The sequence below is a fragment of the Capra hircus genome, unplaced genomic scaffold, assembly GCF_001704415.2.
Source record: "Capra hircus breed San Clemente unplaced genomic scaffold, ASM170441v1, whole genome shotgun sequence".
Lineage (NCBI taxonomy): Eukaryota > Metazoa > Chordata > Mammalia > Artiodactyla > Bovidae > Capra > Capra hircus.
The window spans coordinates 91,757-112,771 of NW_017190156.1; the positions used below are offsets into that span (position 1 = coordinate 91,757).

Genomic DNA, 21,015 nt, shown 5'->3' on the forward strand with positions numbered 1-21,015 from the left:
CTTTCCATTTACAAACTCTCATGAGGACATGGATCCCTGACAGTCTACCTTTAACTACCGAATATTTATTAATATTAAAGCAAAGCAATGCACTGTGAGACAGATATTATTAGAAATATTTTTATTTAAAGTCAGACAATAGAAAGATGTCACAGAAGAAAACTACAGAAACTTGAAACAACAGAATGCAACTTGGAAAAGTTACTAGTAAATAAGAAGGGGGGAAAAAAGATATTCCTGATGTTACCAAGGAATTTGTTAGTCCTGGTGTAGAATAATCAGTTCAGCAAAGTATACCCTTTGCTGGTATCTTTTGAACAGACAATAGATTAATGATTTAGTTAATTTACTAAATTAATAGCTACTGAAATCCTCCAAAGTGAAACAGTCAAGAAAGCATTTCCCCAACATTTGAGATATGTGGGGAATTGAAATAATAACTGTAGGAAGTTGTTTTTTATTAAAAAACACTACTTCATACTGAATAGGTTTAATCTAAATTTCAGCTTACAGATGGTGCTTATAAATCTCATAGAAAAAGGGTGACCAGAAGTCTGGACATGGCACCACCCCTTACCAAACACACACTACATCCTAGGACACAAGTGCCATCAATGCCCTTACCATGGGCAAGCACAGCAGCCTAGAAATGACAAAAAATGAAATGACCTGGGCACTGGAACCCTGGATCGATACTGAGCCCTCTCTGAATCCTTGGTGGGGAACAGTGGGTTTAAGATAAGAAACATAAAAATTTTTTTAAACTTTGGCAAGTATAGCAATGACTATTTCTCGATTGTCACTTTTAAAGGAAATATTCTACCTCAGGAAAAGATATTCTCCTATCTTATTTGACTTCTCTCTCAAATATTTGGAGGGCAAATTCCTATAAAATAGAGGTGGACTAAAACCTCTTATCTGTAATAATTAATTATTTGCCACCTTCTCTATTTAAAAAGCATATAAAATGTAGAGTCTATCATTAATGACAAATCCCCAAGACCTTGCTTGTAATGGAAGTTTGGAAATGTGATTAATTTTTTAAAAATTGGGCCTCTATGTATTTAATTCCTTTACAATAATCTATATATCAGACTCCTGACAAAATAATATTACCTAATGCAAATTTCATCACTCCTCGCAACCTTAACACCTTCACAGAGGTATTAAAATTAGTAGAGTACTGAGCCAAGGAGCAAGGAGCTTGATAATTTACAAGGTTGATTTTTTTTCTAAAATGCTATAACTAGCTCTATAATAACCTTTTTCTCATAAATTCTAAGTTTAAAAAACAAGAGATTCAATGATAAATCAAGCTATAATATATTATTCCAAGAACTCACAGTCATTGGGACAAACAGATGTTCTTTATGCCCTCAATGATTTTCCCAACTGTAACACATGACTGTTGTATTCCAAAGGATAATGAAGCGTGTTTAAGGACAAAACACAAGACTCAAATTTATTCATAGTGTTAGAATAAAATGCTATTGGAAATTCACTAGGTTAGGCATATCTTCATAATTCTGGCTGAATTTTGAGGAGAATCAGAAGGGGAAAATTAGAGAAACATTTTAAAATGAAAACATGAGACTTTAATATGCAGTTCTTTCAAAGTACAGAAAGAATCCTTCATAGATCTACAGGGATCTATGTTTGATCTAGTCAAACTTCTACAATGAAGTAGTAAAATCATCTTGTAAAGCTTGGAGGACTCTTAGAATCATGAATTATTGTAGAAACATGTTAACTCTTAAATAAAAGCTGCCATAACCCTATGTTCATATTGTTTGGGTGGGTGGTGGGGAGAAGAGACAAGAAAAGAGAAGGCTGGTGCCCTATGTCTAATGAAAGAGGCATAATTAATGACCATACTCTTTCTAATACAATCCTGAAGTGGCTCTGCCACATCTATTTTGACAGATGGAGACACCTGCAAAATCTAAACTTGGATGGATGTTGGGAAGCAATCAAGAAGCAGTTAACAAAACACCTACTGCGTGCACAGAACTAGGCTTGTTGCTGTGCGGAAACAGAAGAACAAGCAGACACATACAGGTTCAGCCTCCAAAAACATAAATTTTAAGACATACTTTTCATTTCTTATTTTAAAATCATAAATTCTAAATGTTATGCTGGCACTAACTTAAAGTCTTAGGTCTGTATCCTTTCCAAGAAAGCCAGGTTAAATTAGGGGTTTTGTTACAACTGGTAGATCCTGCTGATAAATAACATACTGAGAAACATAACCCCAGCAGTACAGCAATTGGTAACTACTGAAGCTGGTTCTGCAAACCACATGAAGTTACTTGGGGGAGAAGGCATTACCTAAACACAAAGTCATAACACATAAGTGAGGAAAACAACTTCAAACACTCAGACACTCTTCGGTTACATTTTGTCAAGGCTTATACTTCCTAAACTAAGCCTTATTTAAACTAAGCAAATTTACTAATGATTACTAAACTTTGAACATAATATTATCAAGTGCTCCCAAACCATTTCTGAAGAGATTATTATAACTCTTCATCCTAGAAATTCCCAGAAGGCCTGATACTGAAGGAGACAGGGGCACTATCGGTGGACTGCTTGACTGCAGATCAGCCCTCCAAGGCACGCCCTTTGACACAGATAGCCTCTGTGAGGCGCAGTCCTCAGCCCAGGAGAGTGAACTCAGGGAGAGCGTGTCTATCACGAGACTCTGTGCTGTGCAAATGGAAATATACTGACAAGCCCTAACATCCAGGTCACTGGGAATTTTCAAACTTCAAGATGCCATTAACCAAAGAAAAATGTACCTTTTTCCAACAAGTGATCACCAAGAAAGATCTCAATGTCGCATGCTTGCAGAAATACATATTAAGAGATGGGAGTAAATATCCTTATTGTTTCTAAAAGCCAACAGCCTCCCATTGACTGAGTTGGCCACTTCACCCATACCACACACGCTATGATTTAAGCAAACACGTCAGTCACAAAACACGAAGTCATAACACATAGGTGACGAAAACACAACACAGACCATCACAGGATTTTCACCTTCTGTCAATATCCAACCTGTCTAAAGTGAGCATATATGTCAGACCCTGAATAGACACGACAAGCCCATAGAGCTCTAAAGTAGAAAAAGCCCTGTGACTTAATGATACACAAAATGTTCAAGGAAATTGCTAACCTGATGGGTTAATACTCTCTGAAACAACTTCTACTGTGTCTTACTATTATCTGAAACCTCACAGAATTGATGAACCACACAAACCATCTTATATTATTTTGGAATCTGTACAACTTAATGCAAACCCAGTGGGAATGTAATGATTATGTGTGTGAAATAAAATATAAATCAATTTTATATTTACAAATACTTTAAAATAATAATTCATTCACTCCTTACATCAAATCTGTGAACAGTCAAAATCATACCCATTTCACAGATAACAAACTAGACACTGAGATAAAACACCTATAAATCAGTTCAGAACAAGAATATGAATTCCCTGTCATAAACCTCTAACCCTCGTAAGTTCTCTCCTCCCTCTCTCTCTTCTAATTAATTCAGCAAGTAGCTTATATGAACATTCATAAAGGATTTTTTTACTAATCAATTATCCTTCAACTTGCTTCCAAAGGACAGCAAGTCAGAAAATACTTTCTATAATAGCTGTAAATTTCATTTTTTAACCATAAAATGTTATCCAGAATCATTTTAGGCAACAATGTAACCAAAGTAAAAATAGTAGGAACTCACATTCCCTTGAACAACTGTCCTTCCACTTAGAACACAATGAACTTCTGAGGTAGACAGGCAGAGTTCTTGTTCACTTAACTGCAACCTCATTTCAGCATGGAATCAGAGCAAAAAAAGCAAAAGGTGAAGATGGGAATAGGAAAGATATACATTAGTATTAAGCCATGTGCTGAGCTTTAGGTTCCCACACAAATATTTTGCTGTATATTTTAAATATCACTTGTCAAGTGCTGATTTCCTCTACTTCCATTACCTTTTACAATGAAATGCTCCTTTTAAATTACTTGCTGGAGTTGTTACTAGCAAACACTGTCAGATACCTCTAGTCGAAGATATTAATATATACACTTAGCCTGAGACTTAAGTGTAATACTTAGTTTTAGTTATAAATAATATATGTATAAAGTAAGTAGGGTTGCCATTATTTATATACTGCAATAAATATACAAGAATAAATACAAATTATTTTCCATAAAAGTACAATTTCTAATCCATTGAGGAGGTTTCCAAACTATGAGGACATAATAAAACACCAAGCAGTCTCCTCTGTTATAGAATGCCAGTCAGGTGAGATCTGAAAAAGAGTCTTTATTGATAGCCATATACAGTTGACTATACCATCTCTGTGTTTTCTCGCTATTTAAGAAAAAATATAGAACCTGCACACTTAAAACATTATCAATGCAATAAATCACTACAGACACACCGGATCTTTTAAAATTTTGTTAAAAACTGCCAAAGTCATGATGAATACAATTATTGCAGCTACACAATTTGAAAAAGTAATATATATTATGCTGCTAAAGACAAAAGACATCAAAATGCATAAACATCATAACGTAACAGCAATAACTCATAACTATTATGAAAAATTAAATTTAAAAAGTTATGTTAGAGAATTTGGAAATTTTTTACTTTAGCAAAACATTCTATTTATAGATCTCCAACTTCTATGATACAGTATACCATAAAATACATTTAAAAGATATGACATTCAAATGCTTCATTTACACAAATAATATTGCCAGTAATAATAAAAGTGATGCCCTTAAACATGAACTGCTCTAATATTAAATTTAAAAAATGTTTTCTTTACTTCACTTTACATTTTAGCTAGCAGTTAGCATTACATATTAGTCAGTTCTGTGTTGACAAATTGAGAGGATCCTAGTCAAAATACTGTTTCTGAAAAGTAATGTACATTATATTGCTTGAAACTAACAACCATATAAAAGTGGTGATCATTTATCTAAACACTGATTATGAAAGACAAGTGGCATATATTCAGGCAAAGTGTTGAGTTCATGATGGTTTATTTACAATAAAAGTACTTTTACTGAAACTAACATGATATATAGGTTTCTATGTCAATGACTACAGTCTCTTAAAATTATAAAAATACTATATAAAATACCACAGGCTTTGGAGGATATAACTTCGTGTGGTTCTGATACTAGCAGCTGAAAAGTGTTTATAATTTAAAAATAAATAAACTATAGAGGTAAAACAGTTACAAAACAGCAGGGGACTGCCAACAGTCAGGAGAGAGAAAATAACTGCTTGGTTACAAAACAGCTAACAAAATGGTGAAGCTGTTGGGTCAAAAGTTTTAAAAACCTCCTTCAGAGATTTGTCATCTGTTTCTTTGCTGGGATCATCACCGGGGGTGGGGCTCACCTGTCCCAGATGTTTTGACTGCCTGGGATCGCTGTACTGGGGTCTGATTAGGCCTGTTAATGCCTGAATTGGAAGGCTGTGCACTGCTGGGACTTGAACGGTACCAGAACTCCAGCGAACATCCGTCTGTGGGTCAGCTGGGCGGTCAACAGGGACGTCCACATTTGGAGCCATTTTCTGTGGTAGGATTGCTTCTAAAGGAGGAGGCTCATTTTTGTCACTACATTTTAAACTCCCGCTTTTTTTCTGGTTCTCTGCATTTTCTGCTGCTAGCTCTGATGTAGAGGGTGAACCTTGCTCCCTGGGGTCATACAAACTAATACCGCTAAGGACTGAACCCGGAGTTCCCAGGGGAAGGCCAGTTGAAGATGAGAGTTTGGGGGCATATGGAGGTAAAGCCCCAGGACCAGAACTGCTAGGTACCGCCCCTGAGGGCTGTGATGACCCCAGGTTTGGCCTGGTCCCTAAAGGAGGGGCAGTCTTAGACATATGGGGGTCCTTCATAACTGCTTGATGAGGCTCTGTGTTGTGCAGTCTGTGAAGTCTAGGATCAAAATTTTTTTGCAGCCTAGGATCTCCTAATTTACTTCCGGAACTATGTGAGTCTCCAAATTGATCTTGGTAGCCTTCTCTGTTTGCTGTGTTAATTTTGGCTTTGGCTGCTAGTTTTGTATCAGTGGACACTGTGTTTTGACGAAGATCACTTTTTGTATTCCATAACCTACTGAGCCTCTGGTCAGCTATAAGAGGGGGCAGAGGTAAATTGATTGAAGAGACTGGATCAGGTTTAGGTAAAGGAACTGGTAGTAAGTCTTCTGGAGCCCACACGATGTGTTTGGCAAAGTTGGGTTTGGTTAGGGTAATATCCATTTTAATGTGACTGAACTGTCTCAGTTGTGACCTTGGGTCATGCAGCATCACACCAGGGGAAGAATCCAGAGGTATTAAGAAAGCCTTTTCTCTCAGCTCTCTTTCTGTATCTTCATCATCATCATCTCCTCTTTTGTGTCTGATGCTAGGGCCGGTGTTGCCATGATGTGAATCAAACTTGGCTCCAGCAGCAGCAGAACTGCCATGGCCGCTCCCACTCCCTCTTAATTTCCTGGGATCCCATGCAAGTCTGAGATCCAGCGGGGCAGACTCAGAAGATTTTTTAATGTCTTGCCTTGAGATAGTCCTGAGTCTAGGGTCGACAACTTGGTTTCCTTTATTCTTCTCTCTAGCAAGTCTCGGGTCAGTAGGAATGCCAGGTTCTGTGGAAGGCTGCTGCTGACTCCTCAAAGTCTCTGTTTGTTTCTGTAACGTTCTCAGTATTGACTTGACACTGCTCCCTTCTTCCTCTTCACTACTGGAGTACCAGTTAACAGTTTCATCTAAATGCAGACAAAAACTATTGTAAAGAGTGAAGCATTCATATTTGGCTTTAATTAAAACACATAGGCTATTTCTGAAATAAGGGTAGTCTAACTTCAAGACAATACATCGTAGAAATGAGAGAGTTTCAACACTGGAACAAGATAAGATGTGATATAACAACTAACAATTCAGTCACTGTACTCTATAAAGAAAGAAGTATGGCATCAGAACATGTAAAATGTCCTTCCAGTCAGAGAAGAGTCTGGACCTTTCATTCCAGCTGGCCAAAGGGAACTCAGAAATGTGTCAGAAGACAGGGCTGAGGGAGAAGGGAAAACACTCTAAAATGGAAATTCCAAAATGTATTGGCTGTCTTTAATTCAAAGTGAAAATGAAGTTGCTCAGTCGTGTCCGACTCTTTTACGACCCCATGGACTGTAGCCTACCAGGCTCCTACATCCATGAGATTTTCCAGGTAAGAATACTGGAGTCGGTTGCCATTTCCTTCTCCAGGGGACTGGGACTGGAATGGGTGAATTTAATGCAGATGACCATTATATCTACTACTGCAGGCAGGAGTCCCTCAGAAGAAATGGAGCAGCCATCATGGTCAACAAGAGTCTGAAATGCAGTACTTGGATGCAATCTCAAAAACGACAGAATGATATCTGTTCATTTCCAAGGCAAACCATTCAAAATCACGGTAATCCAAGTCTATGCCGAAACCAGTAACACTGAAGAAGCTGAACGGTTCTATGAAGACCTACAAGACCTTTTAGAACTAACACCAAAAAAAGATGTCCTTTTCATTATGGGGGACTGGAATGCAAAAGTAGGAAGTCAAGAAACACCTGGAGTAACAGGCAAATTTGGCCTTGGAATATGGAATGAAGCAGGACGAGTTCTGCCAAGAAAATGCACTGGTCATAGCAAACACCCTCTTCCAACAACACAAGAGAAGACTCTACACATGGACATCACCAGATGGTCAGCACCAAAATCAGATGATTATATTCTTTGCAGCCAAAGATGGAGAAGCTCTATACAGTCAACAAAAACAAGACCAGGAGCTGATTGTGGCTCAGATCATGAACTCCTTATTGCCATATTCAGACTTAAAGTGAAGAAAGTAGGGAACACCACTAGACCATTCAGGTATGAACTAAATCAAATCCCTTATGATTACACAGTGGAAGTGAGAAATAGAGTTAAAGGCCTAGATCTGATAGACAGAGTGCCTGATGAACTATGGACGGAGGTTCGTGACATTGTACAGGAGACAGGGATCAAGACCATCCCCATGGAAAAGAAATGCAAAAAAGCAAAATGGCTGTCTGAAGAGGGCTTACAAATAGCTGTGAAAAGATGAGAAGTGTAAAGCAAAGGAGAAAAGGAAAAATACAAACATCTGAAGGCAGAGTTCCAAAGAATAGCAAGAATAGATAAGAAAGCCTTCCTCAGAGATCAATGCAAAGAAATAGAGGAAAACAACAGAATGGGAAAGACTAGAGATCTCTTCAAGAAAATTAGAGACATCAAGGGAACATTTCATGCAAAGATGGGCTCAATAAAGGACAGAAATGGTATGGACCTAACAGAAGCAGAAGATCTTCATGACCCAGATAATCATGATGGTGTGATCACTCACCTCGAGCCAGACATCCTGGAATGTGAAGTCAAGTGGGCCTTAGAAAGCATCACTACGAACAAAGCTAGTGGAGGTGATGGCATTCCAGTGGAGCTATTTCAAATCCTGAAAGATGATGCTGTGAAAGTGCTGCACTCAATATGCCAGCCAATGTGGAAAATTCAGCAGTGGCCACAGGACTGGAAAAGGTCAGTTTTCATTCCAATTCCAAAGAAAGGCAATGCCAAAGAAGGCTCAAACTACCACACAATTACACTCATCTCACACGCTAGTAAAGTAATGCTCAAAATTCTCCAAGCCAGGCTTCAGCAATACGTGAACCGTGAACTTCCAGATGTTCAAGGTGGTTTTAGAAAAGGCAGACAAACCAGAGATCAAATTGCCAACAACCGCTGGATCATGGAAAAAGCAAGAGAGTTCCAGAAAAACATCTATTTCTGCTTTATTGACTATGCCAAAGCCTTTGACTATGTGGATCACAAGAAACTGTAGGAAATTCTCAAAGAGATGGGAATACCAGACCACCTGACCTGCCTCTTGAGAACCCTATACGCAGGTCAGGAAGCAACTGTTAGAACTGGACATGGAACAACAGACTGGTTCCAAATAGGAAAAGGAGTACGGCAAGGCTGTATATTGTCACCCTGCTCATTTAACATATATGCAGAGTACATCATAGGAAACGCTGGGCTGGAAGAAGCATAAGCTGGAATCAAGATTGCTGGGAGAAATATCAATAACCTCAGATATGCAGATGACACCACCCTTATGGCAGAAAGGGAAGAGGAACTAAAAAGCCTCTTGATGAAAGTGAAAAAGGAGAGTGAAAAAGTTGGCTTAAAGCTCAACATTCAGAAAACGAAGATCATGGCATCTGGTCCCATCACTTCATGGGAAATAGATGGGGAAAGAGTGGAAACAGTGTCAGACTTTATTTTTGGGGGCTCCAAAATCACTGCAGATGGTGACTGCAGCCATGAAATTAAAAGACGGTTACTCCTTGGAAGAAAAGTTATGACCAACCTAGATAGCATATTCAAAAGCAGAGACATTACTTTGCCAACAAAGGTCCATCTAGTCAAGGCTATGGTTTTTCCAGTGGTCATGTATGGATGTGAGAGTTGAACTGTGAAGAAAGCTGAGCACCAGACAATTGATACTTTTGAACTGTGGTGCTGGAGAAGACTCTTGAGAGTCCCTTGACTGCAAGGAGATCCAACCAGTCCATTCTGAAGGAGATCAGCCCTGGGATTTCTTTGGAGGGAATGATGCTGAAGCTGAAACTCCAGTACTTTGGCTACCTCATGAGAAGAGTTGACTCATTGGAAAAGACTCTGATGCTGGGAGGGATTGGGGGCAGGAGGAGAAGGGGGTGACAGAGGATAAGATGGCTGGATAGCATCACTGACTCGATGGACGTGAGTCTGAGTGAACTCTGGGAGTTGATGATTGACAGGGAGGCCCGGTGTGCTGCAATTCACGGGGTCGCAAAGAGTCGGACAGGACTGAGCGACTGTGAACTGAACTCTCCAGGGGATCTTCCCAACCCAGGGATCAAACCCACGTGTCCCGCATTGCAGGCAGACGCTTTACCATCTGAGCCACCAGGTAAGCCTTCTTTAATTCAAGCAATCCCTTAAATTTCATACCTCTGGATTTATCAGATAACAAGGAAGAGCTATTAAAAAAAAAAAACTGGAACGAAAACAAAACACTAACATTGAATGTTAGGAAAGCAAAGGGAACTGAGCATATATGGGCCCCAGGCTTTTCTCTCATAAATTTTTAAATGTTTGACCTTGTGAATATATTACTCAAACTCTAAATTAAAAGCAACAAATGAAACTAACACCCTAAAATTTACGTACTTTAACTTCATAAGAACTTTGGGCCTTACTCTTAAAGCCTATGTAACTTTAGCATGAGCCATAATGTTAAGAAGCTTAACCGTCAGAGGTCTTCTCTCTAGTAGAGAAGGAAATAAAAACTGACACCTCAGGAGGGTGGGTTTCCTTCTTCTCCATTAAAACATATATAGATTATCTCTGAATTAGCCATGTACATGTATATATGTACACACACACACTTATGTATATCACAGAATATCTTTAGTCAATAGACTAGCACATATATTCTCACTTTTATCTCACTGCTCACCATGCATTTCTGTCACAGCAAATTTAGCATTACACAGTTAGTTTGAACAGAAGAATGCTACAGAACAAGCACTCATATTTAGGGGAGGATGTGGCTTTAAAATAGTATACACTATATCACAATGGCAAAAACTTTAATTCATACCTCAGTGTCTGAAAAAAACTACTTCTAGACACTGGATCTCTCTTTTTTTCTCTGACCTCCAGGAAGTCTAGAGCTAGACCTGTGGTTCACTTTCAACTGTTGTAGTTATTTTAAACATTTCTGTGTAGGAGTTTCACTCCTCATAGAATTTGGTACTTAATCCAAATCCGATCCAAATAGGTAAGATGCTATTTAATTTTCAGTTTCATATAAACATATTTTATAAGCAGTCTTAAAATCTTTTTGGAATAAGAATGAATATGGAGCAGAAACAAAGTAGAACAGCAGAGAGGTCAGTGGAAAGCAGGTATTAGAAAATGAATAAAAGGTTTCTATCAGCTTTTTTTCAAAGGACAAATAAATTCACAAAGGCAATAAAATTTGTAAGAATGAACACAAACACACAAAAATCTGTTTAAGATGTTTTCTGATTCCAAGAAAACAAGCCTTATAAAACATTACCAATTTTACAGTATTATATACAAAATTTTATATCACTTAGAAAAGTTTTATTTTTTTCTTTATGAAAATATAAGACTTTGTTACACTTTAAAGAAAGAATACCATTAAAATGATTATTTCTTAAAATTAGCACCTAAAGGAGTAAATATAAATTATATAGGAAATTAACTTATTAGAAATTCCTCACTTCCCTGTCATGTTAAATAAATGAAGGTTTAATACTATCTTTGCAAATGTAACAAATGTTGATATAACTTGTGGCTACTAGCATTATCCAGTTTTACATAGTTATTCATAATTTCATGTTTCGCTCATTTTTCGCCATGCCTCACAGCATGTGAACTTCCCTGACTCCTGCAGCGGAAGGATGGATTCTTAACCACTGGAACGAGGGAAGCCCTTAATTTCATGTTTAAGGTTGGCCAAACATATCAATTTTTTAACTCATAATAACAACTGGTTGATTTCCAGTTTTCTTCCCTTAACTGAATTAACTAATTGCTGTAGACTTATCAGTATCAAAAATACTAAGGGAAACTTAAAATATAATCTTTTATATTAAAAATAATATCCTTTAATAGTATAGCAGAACCTGAAGGAAACAGCCTCTGCCCATAAAAATCTAATAACCAAATAATTTTGAACTTGAGTTACAAGTTAAAATTCTTAAACTCAAGGCTATCTTGTTTCTGTTCTATTTCTCTTCAAAAACAAAGCTTAACAACAAGTGTGCTTCCAAGGCCTCACACTCCAGTCTGATTTATTGCTTCAAATCAAACCCACTGCAATTAATTACTAATGCATCAATGGCACTGGAAATGACAATCAAACCCAAGAAGATAGTAGCTGTAAGGTAGCTGGAAATAGAATAGGTAGATCCAAACAGATATGACGCTATCATGACACCTGACACACCTTCTTCCTTGCTTGGTGTCCTCTGAGGCTGGGTGCTGCTTGGTTCTTCATCTTCTTGGTATTTCTGAGTAAGTCTGACAAAAAGAGCTCTCTGGACAGCAGGGAGGAGACCCAGTGCAGGCAGGGGGCCCTGGCCTGCCACATTACTGCTGCTGTCGGACCCACTCCCACGGTTAGGTGAGTCTGGAACAACTGGAGCCTGGTGCTGGGCAAAGTCACCATGCCACACCCCGTCTACAGTACACAACACAAAAAGACACAAGACACTGATTGAGCACAAAACTCCAGGAGACAAGGACCGCTGTGCCTTGTAAGAAACTGAGTTACAATAATATCACATTTGATTATCAGATTATTATGTAACAGTAAGCACTGTTAAATTGAAAACACATTTTAATATTTCAATTTCATCATATTTTCCTTTATTTAAAACACACATGCCTTTCATGTTACTAAAGAAACATAGGACTCCAGATATTTTAAGTTAGAAATGAGTTATTTAGAAAGGTAAACTTACCACCAGAGTGACTGGGTGGCTGAAAATTATGGACAGCATGCTGTGAATAGTAATGATCATAAAACTCAGCGGGATTTTGTAAGGAATCATAGCTGGTACTGAGCTGCCTTTCACCAGGTGGGTGCGATGAGCCTGGAGAGCAGTGATTCTCTCTAGGTACTTTCATTACATGTTCTGGAAAGCCCGAGCAGTGGTAAGAACCACTCATATTTGGTGGTGTCAAAGGCGTATCTGGTTGACCAAGTACTCCAGCTTGACCGTGAGGGCCCACAATTCCTGGGGGGCCAGGCAGCAAAGGTGGGCTCTGTGGCACTGGTAGGCCAGGACAGTGTCCAGGGGAGCCTGGGTGGATCACAGGACTGTTGTGTCCCTGAGACATGTTAGGGCCAGGACCTGGACTTGACCCCGAACTATAGACATGTTGAGGATGTGGGCTGCTTTCCTGAAATTGTGGTCCTGGTGGTGAGGCACTGTTATAAAATGCTGGTGGCCTGTGGACAAAAGAATAATATTTCTTAGTTCAAAGAAAAGAGACAAATAAGAACATTACATCTCTAAATAGATATTGGACCTTTGCTGACAAAGATCCGTCTAGTCAAGGCTATGGTTTTTCCAGTGGTCATGTATGGATATGAGAGTTGGACCATAAAGCAAGCTGAGTGTTGAAGAACTGATGCTTTCGAACTGTGGTGTTGGAGAAGACTCTTGAGAGTCCCTTGAACAGCAAGGAGATCAAACCAATCAATCCTAAAGGCGATCAACCCTGAATATTCACTGGAAGGAATGAAAAATTTAACTTACTTCTTTCCAATTTTATGTGCTAAATCCACAGTAGGTTTTACAACTATTTCAAAAAGAGATGGAATCTTCTTGAAATCATCAGAGAGATCTGTCTGAAAACCATCTTCAGGATCAGAAAAGGGAAAATGCTCTAGTGGGGTTGGCAGAAGTCCAACTCCTGGAGGTGGTTTGGGAAGAGGAGTTATGCCATGCTTTCTAAGTTCTTCTAATTCTCTTTCATCTTCATTTGCAGCTTCTTCAGTATTCAACACCTAAAGATAATTGGCCAAAGATTTACTATTTCAAAACAAGCTTTCTTCCTCACATTTAAAACTGTGAAGACTTGAATAAACTAGTTTAGTTAACAGAAAAATGTAATATTAAAGTTGAAATAGATCAGAGATAGTGAACTAATTTTTTATAAAGAATATGAGGTTCAAAGAGGTAAAGGATATTTCTCAAGTAAATTAGCTTTTTTAGAGATCACATTTTGTGGTTACCAAAGGCAGAGGGTAGTACAAGTAGGAACTGGATGAAGGTACTAAAAAGATACAAACTTCAAGTTATAAGGTAAGTAAGTGCTAGTGATGTGAGGCACAACATGGTGAATATAATTAACAGCACTGTACCGTTATATATGAAATGTTAAGGGTGTTCATGGAAAAAAATCTTTTCTGTTTCTTTAATTTCGTATTTATTTGAGATAATGGATGTTTGCTAAGCTTGCAATAATTTCATGATGTATGTAAGTTGAATCATTATGTTGTACACCTTAAATTTATACAGTGTTGTATACCAATTATACCTAAATAAAATTGGAAAGTAAATGACATTTGAACAAGAGCTCAACCAAGAAAAATAAAATTTATGATGGACTGGTTGAAAAAATTTGTGATGGACTGTTTTCTAATGGCAGAACAATGATAAGAACAAAAGATTCTGGTGTTTTTTTTTAAGGTTAAGGCAATTATATTATTTGCTATCATTAATAAGTAAAGAACTATAATAGGTGCCACTAACTGCTGCTGCTGCTGCAAGCCGCTTCAGTCGTGGCCGACTCTGTGTGACCCCACAGACGGCAGCCTACCAGGCTCCCCCGTCCCTGGGATTCTCCAGGCAAGAACACTGGAGTGGGCTGCCATTTCCTTCTCCAATGCATGAAAGTGAAAAGTGAAAGTGAAGTCTCTCAGTCGTGTCTGACTCTTAACCACCCCATGGACTGCAGCGCACCAGGCTCCTCCATCCATGGGATTTTTCAGGCAAGAGTACTGGAGTGGGGTGCCATTGCCTTCTCCAGCCACTAACTGAGCTTTTACTATTTACTAGGAGTGGTACAAAGTGTTTCATGTACATCACAACTGAATCTTATAAGAACAAAATATTCTTAATTCTTAGTCCAATATTCCTGCTTTTCTAACACACTACATTAACGGAATAAAACATAAAATAAGTCCTTGCTTTCTCAGCAAGAAAGTGAAGTTGCTCAGTCATGTCTGACTCTTTGCGACCCCATGGATTGTACAGACTCCTCTGTCCATGGGATTCTCCAGGCATAAAATATGGCTTATAAAACATGATTAAAGTCTAATGAATCTGTAATCAAGGTGCAAAAATATTACTTACTTTGTCCAAAAGTTTCTTTGTTTCTTTAGTCAGATCATCATGTGAAAATTTACAGTTGTCTCCTTGGTAACATTTTGCTCCACTATGATAGAACTTACATGGAAATTCATGTAAATAAAAACATTAAGGAACAGACCAAGTAAAATCAAACTCTCATGTTTTTAAAACAAAAAATACAACTGTGAAATCAATATAACTTTATTACCATATACTGTACTAAATTTTCAACAGTCACAGATTATTTCATTTTTAATTTTAAGATTAAATATTTTAAATATGCTGTTGCAGAACATTCAAAAATTTTAAGTCTCTTCTACTCTATCAGAACTAGAAAACAATTTTTTAAGAGCTTAATTTTTTTGTTTTAAAAAACTTGACTATACAAACTATTATTTTTTCTGTCAGTGAAATTTATGTCTTCTATAATAGCAGAGTTAGTAATGTGGGTAATTAACATAGACTTCCGTAATAAGAGCTCTCAGTCAAGGTTTACAAATCACCTCCCAAATTACCATTGTAAATAAATTATGTCTAAAATTTAGTGCAAACTCGAGCTGTTTTCACCACTGATCAAGAAAGTCATGTTAAGGTTTCAATAGTTTGTTGAAAGTACCATGCTAGGAAAATGTTACATATAAATAGAGCTTGGATAATTAGCTAATTCCACTAATACTTCTAAAATTTCACTTATTTACTTTCACTCATGTTTGGCTGCACTGGGCCTTTACTGTCGTGTGCAGGCTCTCTCTAGCTGTGACTGGGGGCTGCTCTCTAGCTGTGGGCACAGTCTTCCCACTGCACTGGCTTCTCCTGTTGCTGAGCACAGGCTCTAGGGTGTGCAGGCTTAAGTGGTAGCAAAGCATGGGGCGCAGTAGTTGTGGCATACTGGCTTAGTTGCCCCACAGCATGTGGAATCTTCCTGGAACAGAGATTGAAACTGTGTCCCCTGCCTTGGCTGGTGGATTCTTTTTTGTTAGTTACATCAATTTTATTTTTTTAATTGGAGGATAACTGGTTTACAGAATTGGGTTAGTTTCTGCCATACATGAACATGAATCAGCCACAGGTATACATTATGTCCGCTCCCTCTCCAACCTCTCTCCCACCTCCCTCCCCATCCCACCCTTGATTGTCACAGAGCACCAGGTTGGATCTCCCTGTGTCACACAGCAAATTCCCACTGGCTCTCTATTTTACATATCATAGTGCATGTATTTCTGTGTTACTCTTTCAATTTGTCCCTCCCTCTCCTTCCCCTGCTGTGTTTACAAGTCTGTTCTCTATGTCTGTGTCTCCATTGCCTTGTAAACAGGTTCATCAGTACCATCTTTCTAGATTCCATATATATTTGTTTCTCTCTTTCTGAATTACTTTACTCTGTATTCATCCACCTCATTAGAACTGACTCAAATGAGTTCCTTTTTATGGCTGAGTAATATTCCACTGTGCATATGTACCACAACTTCTTTATCCATTCATCTGTCAATGGACATCTAGGTTGCCTTCATGCCCTAGCTATTGTAAGTAGTGCTGCAGTGGACACTGAGGTTTCTTCAATAACCATTTTTTAAAAATTGAAGTATAGTCAATTTACAATGTCATGTAAGTTTCAGGTATACAGCAAAGTGATTCAGTTATACATACATACATATATATATATATATATATATATATATACTCTCAAGAAAACAATTTTTTAAAGTAAAAATGGCTATAGCTATTTATAATGGCTATAGTATAATTTAATTATGTAAACTCTGTTACTTTACACAATAAAACAAAATACAGAGCAAATAAATTTTGAGCAAATGTTTATATCTATGAAGAAAATAAAGGAGTCTGATATTGTCATGTTAAAGTTAAATATCCCAACAATCAAAACCACAAACTAATCTTAAAATTTTGGAGACAAAGATCTAAAGGAAATAGTAAGTCTAGAAGTATAGTGAAAAATATACCATTTCAGCTGGTATATGTTCGGAGAATTTCTGAGTAGTTTTTGGAAATTTATTACTGAAATCATCACACTGATAAGGTCAAGAAAGAAAAATAATGTGATTATCTTAGCAGATACAAAGGACAACTGATAAAATTCAAGTTTTTTTATATTAAAATCTTAGTAAAATAAGGATATATATTAGATGTTGTTGTTTAGTCTGAGTCATGCTCGACTCTTTGCAACCCCATGGACTGTAGCCTGCTAGGCTCCTCCGTCCATGGAATTCCCAGGCAAGAACACTGGAGTGGGTTGCCATTTCCTTCCCCAGGAGATCTTCCTGACCCAGGGATTGAACACAAATCTCCAGGCATATTCTTTACTACTGAGACACCTAGGAAGCTGAAGAATTTATATACTTAACTTGATTTTTTTAAAAATCAATCTTAAAATTGTAGCCACAAGCCAAAGCAAAAGGGCATTACCCTTGAAACATGTTTTATGCTTCACAATCCCTATTATTTAACATTTTTCTGGAAGTGCAGCCAATACTATTAAAATTGTCATGCCACAGATGGCATGACTATGGAGAAAACATAAGAACAGATGAGAAGATTTCAGAAACTGTTCAATAAGGTGTCTGGTTTCTAAAGAAATACATTAAATCTTTAAAAAAATTTTGTTTGAATAAGACAAATTTATTATAACATTTTGATACAAAAGGAGTATTTGCCCTTAGTAAGTATCAAACATACTACTACAGAGCAGAATGGTCAGATAGCACAAGGTATAATGATATATTACAGAAACAAAACTATGCTCGCTGAAAACTTAGAATATGGGCAGGTGACCTCTTAAATCTGTGAAGAGGAGACGATGAACTAACCATTTGGAAAATAATAAGGTCTTTACCAAAGGAAATGTTTTATATATATATTTAAATTATTTTTAACTAAAGGATAATTGCTTTACAAGTTGTTTTTCACACATCAACACAAATCATATATATATATGGACCATATACAGTGAAATGCCACATGGGTAGAGGCAGGAATACAATTTAAATGTATCAGAAGTAGGGAAGAATATACAGGGGTAGTGCTTCTCATTTGGTGGTAAGATTTGACAGTACTTAACTTTATAATTCCCAACAATGATAATTTATTACTTATGAACCCAAGTAAATAGTAATTAAGTCACAAAATAAATATGTTGCCAACTCCTTCAGAAAACACAGCCTCTTGAAATACTTATAAATATTATTTAAAATACGTTTATTGCAGATTTTTTTTTCCAAAAGGAAGCTATTTCATTTCCCTAAAGAGAAAAACTCAGTTGACCTTCTGAAGTGCAAAGGCTGAAGAGATCTGGTTTACATAATGTGTTATTTTAAACTTAAAACCAAACTAGGCTTTCTAGATTGTACTTAAGATTTTTAAAGCCTCAATGACACTTGAAAACTGCAATATTTTGGTTAACATTTTTAATAAAGGATATTATGCATATAAATGCAGTTCTCTCCTTTGGTACAATATCCTTGTAAATAAAATTTGCAGATCTCTTTCCTCTTCTCCAACTCTGCATCATGATCAAATTTACATTGATCTCCCTGTTCACAAAAAAAGAGAAAAAAAAGTAACCATTGAGTTGAATTTTCTCTGTGGTGTTTCATGGTAGAACCATGGTCATATCTCCAATCTTTAAATAATGAGCTCACAGTAATTGAAACAATCCCTTAGAATTCTTGCCCAGGATAGTGGAGGTGGCTTTGGGCGGAGAGGCAGAACAGTGAACATGACCTCAGAAGACACTGCTTGGCTCCAGCACTCACCATTTCTGGCTGAGCTACTCTGGGGACTCATTTAACCTGTTGGTTTGACCATGATTAAAATGAAAATAATAACAGTAACTGAACTTTACTGCATCATTGTAAACATGAAAACATTTAATATTAGTAAGACAATTTGAAGAGCACGTGCCACATAGCATCATGTGTCAGTAAAATAAAAACTGATTTCAACAAGCTATATTATTGTCCCAGAATATAATTATATGAGTTCTGATATACAGTATTCAATGCAAGATCCACTCTGAAGAACTAATTTTATTCCAACTATATGAGAAAACACTCACCACCCCCTAAAATGACCTTAAATTTTAGAGATTATTTCAGAAGTTAAAACGATTTATGATACCCCTATAAATTTACCTTAATACATCTCCCTTCCAGAAAGTATTTACAGATTTGTTTTCCTTTATGTTCCACTGTATGTTGATTAATAAATTCCTGAGTCATAATCTTCCATTTTTTCCCTGGTTTACTATACTGCAAGAAAAAAATTTACTTAAATAAAACATATGAAGTATTAAAAAAGACATTAAAATTCATACTAAAATGGATCTAGAAAGCAGTACATATTGATTATTAAAAGTGGTTAAGACTGAACATTATGATGCTATTTATTTATCTGAAGAGAGGCGATGCACACAAGCATGCTTTTAGAAAACTGCTTACGATACTGGTAGTTGCAAAGAACCCTATCTCTAATTCAATGAAGACATCTAACTACGTTTTTCAAAATAAAATTGTGAAAATTTTAAACTTAATAATAACACTCAGTTTTGGCGAAGACACAATAAAAATATGCACTTTCACGTACAGTTGGTAGAAAACTTAAAATATTGATATTGTTTGACACAAAATTTGTACTTTTCAGCACAAAATTCTGAAGGAATTACCAGGAAGGCACATGAAGATTTATCCACAAAAATGACCATTGCAGAATTATTTACAAGTAAAACAAACAAAACCACGAAATACTCTATGTATCTAAAACTAGAACACAAAAAAACACACTATGGTACATATAGAATATTATAAAGTCATTTAAAAAATCATCAGATGGAAAGACAATCTGGGGACACCGAATGTTCACAATACCTTACCAAGTGAAAAAGTGATCTGAGTTTATAATAATAAAGACAAAGAAAAAAACAACTAAAAGAATATACCCCTACCTTTAAGAGTTGTGTATCTCTAGATGAATTTCTAAAATGTTATAGATTGTTTGCATGTGTGGTTATTTTGTATTTTCTTTAGGGAAAAAAATTGAGGATATATTACCTTTAACTTTTAAACTTAAAATTAAGAAAACCTAGTATATGATAGGAAATCTCACAGCCCTACTTGCTTTCCTTAGTTTTTTCTCAGGCCCCTATTCAACTTTTGCTGCAAGTATAAGAAGGCTGAGTAACAACAAAGTATGAGCTCTATGAAAGAGCACTGCTTTTCAAGCTCCTAGCAGGCACAGTGCCTTTCACACTGTAGGAGGTTCATAACTATTTACATTTCTGAATTGATATCAGTTTTCTCTTTTCCCTCAATGTGCTAGACAATGGAGAACAAAGCACAATCTACTGAAATCTCTCATAGCAAACACCTGAGGCAATAGAGAGGTAAAGTTAAATCTGATCCTCAGTGCTCACAACTGATGAATGATAGAATTCATTCATTCAATAATCCACCTGATTTCTGGAGGAAAAAAAAAAAAGTATCAGAATACCAGGAAAACATAATCTTTGAGTTTCTTTTAAAAAAGTATTTATAGGTACACACATATATACATATATATATACACACATACACACACACGTGTGTGTATCCCATGAAAACTCAAAGAAACTCATTATACTCTACTCTGATAGGATCATTTTAAATGTCTTCAGTTCAGTCGTTCAGTCGTGTCAAACTCTTTGTGACCCCGTGAACTGCAGCACGCCAGGCCTCCCTGTCCATCACCAACTCCTGGAGTCCACCCAAACCCATGTCTATCGAGTCGGCGATGGCATCCAACCATCTCATCCTCTGTCGTCCCCTTCTCCTCCTGCCTTCAGTCTTTCCCAGCATCAGGTCTTTTCCAATGAGTCAGCTCTCAGCATCAGGTGCCAATGAACACCCAGGGCTGATCTCCTTCAGAATGGACTGGTTGGACAACCTTGCAGTCCAAGGACTCTCAAGAGTCTTCTCCAGCACCACAGTTCTAAAGCACTGA

The 21,015-nt window shown here is 37.0% G+C and overlaps 1 protein-coding gene across 1 annotated transcript; it reads right to left on the minus strand.

Moving 5' to 3' along the window:
• Nucleotides 1-4,316: 4,316 nt before the first annotated feature.
• Nucleotides 4,317-19,285, minus strand: LOC102169298 (zinc finger CCCH domain-containing protein 6). Its single transcript, XM_018045133.1, has 7 exons — nt 19,173-19,285; nt 18,461-18,572; nt 15,028-15,137; nt 13,426-13,676; nt 12,625-13,115; nt 12,108-12,341; nt 4,317-6,798 (listed from the first exon to the last, which is right to left on the minus strand). The coding sequence occupies exons 1-7, from the start codon at nt 19,257-19,259 to the stop codon at nt 5,324-5,326; spliced, it is 2,760 nt and encodes a 919-aa protein (XP_017900622.1). The 5' UTR covers nt 19,260-19,285; the 3' UTR covers nt 4,317-5,323.
• Between the last annotated feature and the right edge of the window lie 1,730 nt (nt 19,286-21,015).